Source organism: Cyprinodon tularosa, unplaced genomic scaffold (assembly GCF_016077235.1).
Source record: "Cyprinodon tularosa strain WSP-4 unplaced genomic scaffold, ASM1607723v1 ctg729, whole genome shotgun sequence".
Taxonomy (NCBI): domain Eukaryota; kingdom Metazoa; phylum Chordata; class Actinopteri; order Cyprinodontiformes; family Cyprinodontidae; genus Cyprinodon; species Cyprinodon tularosa.
In genome coordinates this window covers 301,012-311,749 of record NW_024039484.1, presented here as the reverse complement: position 1 = coordinate 311,749, position 10,738 = coordinate 301,012, and the positions used below count along the sequence as shown (strand labels likewise).

Genomic DNA, 10,738 nt, shown 5'->3' with positions numbered 1-10,738 from the left:
AAAAGATAAACAATGAATTCCAGAAATTGGGGAAGATTAAAATACAAAGAAGAACACCCTCTCATAGCAGCTGCATTGTTGTATAGGCTTGCACCACCTTTGTATTACGCATGAACCAAAGTATTATAAATCCAAATGCAAATCCTAGTCCTGTTAATAGAGAAACCTTATTTAGCAAAGGTGAGACCTTGCAAAAAAAAAAAATGTCATTGAAACACTAAAATAAAAAAAGAGAGAACCTTAAAACAATCCCTGACAAAGATTAAAAACCAGGTTATGAGTTTATTCACCGATTTTTATATTTCAGAATACAATGAAATCAAGCTGTAAGTATTTCTTTTTCATATAGCATTTTTTCCAGAAATAACAAATCACAACACGCTTCTGATAAACACAATACAATTCAATAGAACTGAATATATTTTTAGATACCTTACCTTACGTTACCATCATACAAAAATAAAAAAAAATTAAAAAGTTCACTCTTGGAAATATTTCTCCTAATTTTATCTTATTATGGGTAAAGAGTGTCAGAAAAACCTGGTCGCTGTCTGCATATATTTATCCTTGATTCACTGTTTCTTCCGCAGATGAACGTACAGGACTGCGCTGATGAGAAGAAGAGGGACGCACAGCCATGCTATGATGACACAGTAGCCAGGGCGCCCTTTGCTCAGATCTCTGGAATTGCTTAGAATCTCTTTTTTGTGGAGGGTGAAGATGAGGCAAGCAGCAAAGTCAGTGAAAGCTGCAAGAAACACAATAGAAGGGTCATATTTACCAAATCTATTACAGTATCTGAGTGCGGTCACATTCAGCTTCAACACAGTGAACTCCGTCGTTTAGTTCAGTAATTGAATAATGGGAAACCTGGAAAGACACCAGTTGGTATGACCTAAGAGGAGTACAAGATATGCAAAATTGTGATAGGGCTATAATATGATCTTAATATGACATGTGTGATAAACGGTTTAAACCATTTCCTTACTTTCAATATGATAAATACCATGTATGAATAATATGCAAAACCAATCTATTGGTGTATGTGTAAAATAAAAATAAGGCGCAATCATCTAAACAAATACTGTATTCAAACACCTGTGGATTTGTCAGTCATCTTTAATCTATACCTTTATTCATACCTTATCTTCACTCAGTAATATTTATCCAAGCATGTTATCAAGACACATGGGGAAGACAGTTCTCCAGGAAGACAAACAGTATCTGCCAAAAAATCCTGCATTTTTCTTTTTTTTTATGAACTTTTTTATTCTGTTTGGGAAACATGCTATAACTGTAAATTTAATTACTGTGAAATCATTGGTGTTTCTAAAGGCTTCTCGGCAGCCTCCATGATCAGTTTTCATCTTCTTCTTTTACTAATTTTGGAGGCAAAGGGATTCTCTCCACTACTCCTCTAGAGACTTAGGAAAATGAGGGGAAAAGAGGAAGGTTCTGTTGAAAAGGCCAGAGGTCCTGACGTTATAGATTTGAACTGTTGGAGCTAGACATTCCTGCAGTCCCCCTCTTTGAAGTAAACCACGCACTCTGTTCTTATTGGTGAATGGCTGCTCCCTCCTTCCACATATGGTGGTTCAGGAAGGGAAATCAGTAAATATCTCAACCAAACTCTATTTATTGATAAACAAAAAATAAACCAAAATTTATGTGAATTCTTTATTTTTAACTTGAAAGATGAGAAATAATTTTGTTGTGAACTTATTATAAATGAAAATCATAATAAATTTTCATTACTTATAAAAATATTTAAAATAAAAAAATGCATTAAAATTCAGCTTAAACAAGCGTCCCTCATCTTTCTAGTCATATAATGATTTGATACTATCTTTATGTCACAGGGTCTCAAGACATCAAAGTTGTAAAATGTGATAGCTACAAGTTTAGCTCCTCCTGGCCAGTGACTGGTGCATTCATACTAATTAGCTCTGGTTCTATAGTGTTGTTTAGCTGGTTGCCAGGTCCCCTTACATCTAACCTACCTTTTCTGAAGGAAAGTGACAGCATCGGTGTAGCTTCTGAACCCCTTTGCTTCCTTTAATCAGCATCAACGCTTAAAGGCTCTACCTATATTAACCCTATTGTTTCTTATTTTTAAATTTTTTGCTAGAATTTGAGAAACATAACATTGAAAGAAACATTTCTTTTTTTTTACAGAGTAAATAGGAATAGGCAACGGCTGAACTCTTTGTCACTTGACTTCAATCTGCTCTTCCCATTGGATCAGAAACATACGTAGAATTTGGCATCTTTACTACCGGAGGTAACTATTTATATATTTTGGACCAATCAATATTTTTAAAACACTTATGTATATATTATATATTGTCAGTAAAGTTTTTATTTTGTTCTTTACAACTCTTGACATTCTGTGGATATATTATATTTAAAAAATGTGTCATTTACATTAAAAAAAGTAGTTGCTATGACCTTTTTAAATTGTTTCCCAAAAGTGTTTAGTTACAAAATCTGTTAAAGGTCCCTAGAGAAGCATCACATACAGGAGGAGTGAGTGAGCTGAGGGAAGCTGCCCAGAACAGAGCTGCTGACATCAGTTTCTCTGAGTGAGGTCTCTTATCAAGCAAGCCAACACAAGGTAGTCTGGATACCGTGAGCCCCTTAAAACCAGAGGGCGCCAGACAGAACACAAAAGCAGGGTTGCAACAAATCTACAGTACATTGTCAAAACAGTTTCAAAATAATACCCGGCATTAATTACATTATTAATAAATAACGTAGACAGCACTATAAGTCATCGATGCATACAGGGGGTAAAAGTTAGTTTGGGGGTAAGTCATCCTTTGAGATTTATCAGGATCAAGTATTCAGTTACCTGCAAATGCCTGGCAGAGGCCTGTAAAGTAAAAGAGACTCCCCTTGGATAAGATGAAGAGCTGACCCAGAAACACCAGCAAGGAAACAGATGAAAAGACCACAGACAGGATCATGAGGGCCTGGACGGATTGAAGCCAGTCTGATGGGACAAACGAAAAGAGCGTAAAGTTAAACTGGAGACATCAAAAAGCACCACTACTTAAAAAAAAATGAAATAATGAAATAATCAAAGAATAATTACATTAATTAATTAGTTCATTAACAAAAGTGTGAAATATGTTGATTATTTACCGCTTTCAGTTGTGGCTGCACACACCCAGGTTTGTGTGGTGTTCATATAGAAGCAGTTATGCCAGAGGTCAGTGATTTCTGACTCTGTCCATACCCACCAGGACTGTGGAAGGGAAAGAAGTTAAAATAGGACCATTGAACAGCCTTGCATTCAGCATCAAAGTAGGATGGTGACCTCTAGTGTATAAACAAGGTTAGATCACATTCAGCCTGGTTTTGAGTCTAACCTTCTCCAGAGTGGCGATGAAAAGCATAGCCAAGCTGACCAAATGCAGCAAAGTGATGGACACCAGCAGACAAACCATATTTGTATGCAGCAAGATGTATGTATCCTATAGCCAGGCAACTCTGAGGAATTAAAACAGAAGAAATGTATTTTAAATCATACAAATATTTTCCAAGTGACTCAAAATTCATTCTAAAATCTCACCTTTTTTATATATTTTTAAAAGCTCCTTAGGGAATCCTCTTACCTCTTTAGTCATGCAGCATTTCTTCTGCACTGACACTTTCTATCATTCAAATCTATTATTATCCATGTATTTCATTTCTGCAAATTCATCAAACTACAAGCAGGGAATAAAGAAATGCAGGCGGAGTCACTGTATGCTGTGTTCACTCTATGATGGTATCAGAGATATATTTACTAGAGATGCATAGATCCATATTTTGAGTCTTCTGATATAATTCTGATACATTATTCTCGATTCCTGAATGTTTATATACTTTTCCTATACAAGAGCTGTTAGTCCAAAAAAGAGGAAATATCCAGAGAACTGCAGAAGCCTTGAGATGATAAAAAAGCAGAAGTAACTCAGATAACCAGTTGTTACAACTAAGGTATGCAGGAAAACATATCTGAATACAACACAGCTAACCTCTAGGCAGATGGGCTACAGTATCAGAACACACCGGGTGCCACTCCTGTCAGATAAGAACAGGCCACTGAGGCTGCAATTCCCACAGGTTCACCAGAAAAAAAAATGGAATTGAAGATCAGAAAAATGTTGCTTGGTGTGATGAGCGTCGATTTCTCGATGGTAGCGTCAGAATTTTCCATCAACAACATCAAAACCATTGGATACATCCTGCCTTGTTTCAATGGTTCAGGCTGGTGGTAGTGGTGTAATGGTGTGGGGGATTTTTTTTGGCAGACTTTGGCCTCTTACTACCAACTGAGCATTGTGCCAACGCCACAGACGACCTGAGTATTGTTGCTGACCGTGTTCATCCCTTTATGATCACATTGTACCCATCTTCAGATGGCTACTTCCAGCAGGATAATGTGCCATGCCAAAAAGCGTGAATCATCTCAGACTGCTTTCTTGAACATGACAATGAGTTCACTGTACTCAAATGGCCTACAATGTCACCAGATCTCAATTCAGTAGATGTGGATGTGCAGCCAGCTAATCTGCTGCATTTGCTTGGTTCCATCTTGTCAATATGGACCAAACTCTCTGAGGAATGTTTTCAGAACCTTGTTAAATCTACGCCATAAAGGCAAAAGGGGGTCAAACAAGTGCCAGCAAGGTGTACCTAAGTGGCCAGTCACTGTATATATAATTTTGTGTTAACGCTAGTAAAATAAAATAGAATGCAATGTATTTACAATAAAAATGTCATCTGGTCTATCTACCTTGGCCCCCCCAAAACTGTAACAGCAATATAAAGAAATGAAATGAATGCAAAAAAACCCTAAAAACAATAAAATAACTAATATAAATAGTCAGTTTATTTGTATGTCGAGAAGACAAAATGCAGTGAAATAAATAACAAAGTATCAAGCAAACTCTCTGCTCTGCAGATGAGCAGTCATAGGGAGAGAGCAGGCTTTGCCTAAAAGTGTCAAATTATTTTGATACAACTAAAACATCATATTTAGAGAGAGGTAAGTGAGCAGCTTAAATGGACTTGTATCCTTGAGCGGGTTCTGGATGATTTTCCATCCCTATATTCAGTGAACTCTCATCACTATCAGATGGTTCTCCATAGATCGGTTTGTCTGATGTTAACACTGGTCCACCCTTGTCTTTGCATTCTGCACATTTTGCTTCACTTTATTTATCTGAAATAAATGCACCATGTCTGAGAGTGTAGCCTGCTTATCTGACTTATAGGCTTTTTTTTCAACCTTGCATTGATCTTTCAATAAATCCCAAAACAAATACACTATTAAAATCCTTGAAGTTCGGACATGAAACTTTAGCGTCCTGCACTTGTGTTCATTCAATTCCAGTCTAACATTGAATTTATATATACCATTGGTTCACTTTCACTATGTAATTTACATGTCTTTACATTATAAATAGACTGGTTGATAATCCACAACTGATATACTCTTTAAAGCAATAAATCAATGTAACCTAATTTTTTTGTAGTTAAACCTGGAAGAAAGAGACTGGTTTCCTTCCCCTTGCTGTGTTATTGTCAAATGGTTGGAGAGGAATGTGGTTACATCACTTTCCCTGACGATATACAGATGAACCTTTATTATGTCATATGATCATATTAACAAACAAAATTTCTACTTGTGTGAAACACGCCTTTTGAGTATACTTTAAGACTTTAAAGTCTTTCTGAAAACTCTCTGGTAAACACCCTCATAAAAAAACAAAACAAATGCAGGAATCTTTTTTTGTGTGGTTTACACACACCAGACAATTGTGAAGAAAAAAACTCACCCGTTAACTTCAGAGCAGCAGGATATAAACACCTCTATCTACTAGTGTTTGCAGTTGCTGTTCCTTTGCTTTCCTTTCTTCTTCCGTCTGTGGAAACATTGGGGACCATTAACTTAAAAAGAAAAAAAGGGTGCGGAGGAGGAATGCAGAGTTGGGCAGAGGAGGAGTTCTTTACACTAATTTCCTCAAAATCGTTTCCCTGCCCTCCCCCTAAGAACTGTGGTCAACACATTTCTGGAACTGTGTTGGGCAAATGCACTACAAATATCCAAAGCTGTACTGCATAACATGTTTGAAGCCTCTCTGTTTTTGAAGTCCTTATAAAGGATGGAAAGAAACAGACTGCAACACCATACTGTATCTGGCAGAGACTTTTACTATTTGCGAAAGTAATGCTACATTTGAACATTTCTACAAATGTCTTCTTGGTGTCCGTCCAGCTGTGCATAAAAACTACAGCTTCCTAAATGTGGCAGAGAGACAGGAAAGAGCTGGTTACTTTTGATACTTAATGAGCAGGAAGTCTCAGACCACCCAAAGCACGACAGAACAGAACAGAACTGTCAACTTTTTTTTTTTTAAATGGGCTTATATTGCATCAACATAACCTATTATCATCCCTGTTTCATACCATTCCCAAACTAATCTAAAACCCTTATTTTTTTAAATCCCCCAATTGATTACTAACTTACAGTTGTTTATGCAGATATGCTGATTTATAAAATAAGCCCACCATTCATGATGAATCTGAACCTCAAGCTAAAAGAAAGTAGTTCCTAACAATAATACCAACTATATGGTGCTTGGTCATATGTTTTCTACTTTTTTTTTTGCCATTTTGCGATTTTAGGATAACACATTTGAATGTCATTTTTGGGATTCATGTGATAGACTTAAAGTTGGTCATAATTGTGAAATACAGTGTTTGTTTGTATTCCATGCCATTTACAATAATATCCATGAATGAAATGCATCCATCCATAAAAACTCTTATCCTTGCAGGGTCACGATAGGGAGCTGGTGCCTATGTCTGGCAGGTGATTGAGCAAGAGGTGGGTAACCTCTTGCCTTAACATCATCTTTTTGGACAGTTGTGGGAAGCCAGAGTACTTAGAGATAATCTATGAATCTAATTTATAATTGGCACATGGAGTGCATTCATTTTTAATGCATAAGACCCAAGGCTAGACTTTAAACTCAATGCAATCTTACTGCTTGATAAAAGTCTTGCCAACTGTGCAAATTTGATATATTCCAAAAGGAAATTCTGTGGACATTTATTTTTTTTTTCAGATACTTTGCATTCAGTGCAAAGGAGCCATTTTGTGAATAGGAATGGGCAAAAGCTGCATGCAGATTGCAGAGATCTATAGCTCAAATGAGAGAATCTCATCTAGAAAAACTAAAAGTTATACTCCACCAATCTGGTCTTTGTTCTGGAGCATCGCAAGAAGAAATCAATTGTTGAAACCAATTTTAGGTTCCCACAATCCATATATTGAAAAGAGTGTTTTGGTTAGGTGACAGTTAAACTGAAATTTTTGGCCCTGAGTATAAACATTATAGTGTTAAACTAACACAGAAGTTTTACCCTGCACAAGTACCCCAACTGTGCAACATGGTGGTGGCAGCATTATTCTGAGGACATGCATTTCCTAAGTAGGGACAGGAGTACTGATCAGAGATAATAGAGGGGACAGCTTTACTGAGAACTGGGTGAGAGGCCTGGATTTCACCAGTAAAGCAGTCTAAGCATACAGTCACAGTTAGATCAAAACAAACCACTAATCATAAAGGCAACAGTCAATGTCCAGACATAAATCTGCTTGAGGTTCTATAAAAAGGCCTGAACTTTAACGTTAATACATGAACTACCAAAAACACTCTTAGATTAATTTGTAGAAAAACAAACCAACAAACAAAAAACATATTTGAGATTATAAATAATCCCACTGAAATTCTCTATTTTAGTTTTGTTAAATTTAGGCAGAGAATGTTTCAGAAATTATCAACACGTTTCACGTTGTTTGGAACCGTGTGACGCATTTAAGGATTGCCGGAAAAAATCATTGCTTTCACGTTATACAGTTCAAACTATCCTGCTGACGTTGCCACCCAGTAATCATACAACACAATTTGGCCTTTCAACATTTTTTTATTCCGCTGTTCAAGTTTTCTTACTATTACTTAAAATTTTTAGGCCTCTCTATCTCCATTATCACATTCTTGAGTCCTTCAAACGCATCTCCCGGTCTTGGTTTATAACAACAGGGGAAAGCAGAGTCGAAAGCTGACTCGTGTGTTTTGTTAAAAAATACGCTGTAATCACATGTAGTCTGAGACATTTCTAGCATTTTTAAAGGTTAAAGAGGGATTTTTTTAAAAGCTTCTTCATAAAAGCGCGACACTGTTTACAGAGGACTTGGCTCCAAGAAAGGACAGATGGCTCCAACAAAGGTACTGAACTTTCCTTTCTCTTTAATAACAAAGCTACAGTTTGCCGAAACAAAAGACTGTGATATGTAGCAGAGTTTCTACTAATGCACGCAGATTTAGGTGAAAAGGATGCTTTAAAGTGTGTGTGAATCACTGAATGTTCTTCAGGTGCCAAAATAAAAGCGTAGACTTATCAGAAACTGCGCCACCGCACTGAACCCCATCATTAAAGCATTGAGAACATTTACAATGTTTCTCCAAATGGAACTTTGGTTTCAGCAACATAAAGGACGTTTCCAATTAGATACCCTCCGAACTTCCTCCAGGAAAACTTCCTTCAAGCCAAGGTACTGTTCACAGAACCATCTTGCACATGTATCTGAAAAAAAAATAAATAAAAAAAATAAAAAAATAAAATAAAATATTTATTTCCTCACATTGGGAATGAAACCCAGCATATACTGCCACCAAAACAGTTCAACTTCTCAACTGGAGGCAACTAACTCAATTATATGTAATATAACATAAAGTATTACTTTATACATTATTGTGGAACAATTTTTTTTCCGAACGCTCACTCACTCTGTTATTTAGAAACGCTACTATTTTTGTTAAAGCCTTTGCCTTTTTAATTACCGCTATCGTCGGCTGTGGAAGACAAATCCTACCATAATTAAAAATAAATACAGAAATAATTAAATGGTCGAAAAATAAATAAGCATACAATTAGTTGTTCCACAAAAACAAAATGTATAATTATATATATATATATATATATATATATATATATATATATATATATATATATATATATATATATATATATATATATATATGTAAAAAAAAAAAAAAAAAAAAAAATATATATATATATATATATATATATATATATATATATATATATATATATATAAATGTAGGTAGAAAGTAAAAACATACAAAGGAAGAATAAACCAGACAATAAACCAGACAAAAATATTATAAATATATATATATATATATATATATATATATATATATATATATATATATATATATATTAGGGATGGAACGGTTTATGAAAACCGTCCGAACCGTTCGGTTCGACTGTCTCGGTTCGGTTTGCGTGTGTTGCGTTCGGTTCATGCGCTGCGCCATTTTCTTATAGGCGAAGCGTTTACACACCAGAGCAGAAGGTGGCGGTACTGCAACCAAAGCCAACCACCAGTAGTAAACAACAAGAAGAAGAAGCGAAGCAGCTGTAGATGAAAAATGCTCCTTTTGCTCTTTGGAAATAGAAACATTAGACCATTTATTTTTATAGCTGTTCACATAGCTCTTCTCTGTGGAATGATATGCAATCCTTTATTAATGGTCACTTGGCTCAAACATACTTTTATCCAGTTTTCACATCTTCTTTTATTTTTCTGACTCAAACCCCTCTATACAATATATATAGTCAAGTACTTTTTATTGTCAGGAGAGTACAAATTTCATTGCATTTGCCCGCCGGGCAAGTGCAGTTATCGCAAAAAAAAGTATTTATCACTCAAAATTACTTTAAAACCACCGACATTGGGGACTTCCGGGTCAGCGCTGCAACAAGATGGCCACGTAGGAACAGGCTCCTCCGTTTCGGTATTTAAATCTCCCCCCTTGCTTATTTCAGATAACTATCAAAACTTCAGTCTAAACCATTTAAAGGGGGAAGATGCCGAAAATTAACAAGACCGAAAAGAAGACGTCTAAAACACAAGATTTTGGTGAGCAGTCGGGAGATGGTAGTGAGGATGAGGCTAACGCTGCTACTAGCAAAGCTAGCGTTGGCTTACAACAGCACGCGTTGCTGGAGAGTATCAAGATGCTTTCTAAAGACTTAAAAGAGTTTAAAAACGAGATGAAGCAAGACATAGAAGAACTCAAAGAAGATGTAAAGGCAACAATGAAAGAAGATTTCAACAGATTCAGGGAGGAAATGATGCGCGAACTGCAGAACCAGAAGGGCAGTATCAACGAGGCGCAGACCCGAATAGCTGATCTGGAGGCGGCGTGCTTGGAAATGAAAGATGCGCTGCTTGTGTCATTAGAAAGCAACAGAGCTATGAACGACAAACTTGTGGATTTGGAGAGCCGAAGCCGGAGAAATAATCTTCGCATCTATGGAGTTCCGGAAGGTAAAGAAGGTAGATCGGTTTCCGAGTTTGTCGCCAATCTGCTGATCAAACAGCTGAAGCTTCCGGAAGGAACTGAACCACAGATTCAGCGGGCACACCAAGCTCTGGCACCCAGACCGCCTCCCAATGCGGCCCCGAGGTCTATAATTGTGAATTTCTTGCAATCCAACACAAAAGAAATGATTCTGAGAAAAGCCTGGGAACAGAAAGTGGAGATGGAGGGCAAGCGCCTTTACTTTGATAACGATTATGCTTCGGACGTTATAGAAAAACGTAAAGCATATGGCCCATTAAAGGCAGTCTTGAAGCAGAAGGGCGTCA

At 36.6% G+C, this 10,738-nt stretch overlaps 2 protein-coding genes across 8 annotated transcripts in view; one reads left to right on the top strand and one right to left on the bottom strand.

Annotated features, from left to right (window-relative positions):
* Positions 1 to 262: 262 nt before the first annotated feature.
* LOC119772769 (epithelial membrane protein 3-like) lies at positions 263 to 6,010 on the bottom strand. The gene is made up of 5 exons (XM_038269389.1): positions 5,829 to 6,010; positions 3,372 to 3,492; positions 3,145 to 3,247; positions 2,852 to 2,992; positions 263 to 748 (listed from the first exon to the last, which is right to left on the bottom strand). Exons 2-5 carry the CDS (start codon positions 3,447 to 3,449, stop codon positions 573 to 575), a joined length of 498 nt encoding a protein of 165 aa, XP_038125317.1. The 5' UTR covers positions 3,450 to 3,492; positions 5,829 to 6,010; the 3' UTR covers positions 263 to 572.
* A 2,017-nt stretch (positions 6,011 to 8,027) lies between these two features.
* Positions 8,028 to 10,738, top strand: part of si:dkey-264d12.5 (coiled-coil domain-containing protein 30) — a 50,113-nt gene continuing 47,402 nt past the window's right edge. The window contains exons 1-2 of one of the 7 annotated variants that reach the window (XM_038269375.1): positions 8,043 to 8,285; positions 8,544 to 8,611. The gene's annotated coding sequence lies outside the window, so the exon portion shown is untranslated. Of the gene's footprint in view, positions 8,286 to 8,543; positions 8,612 to 10,738 lie in introns of all 7 variants that reach the window. The other 6 variants (XM_038269381.1, XM_038269380.1, XM_038269376.1 and 3 more) reach the window with 6 other exon arrangements.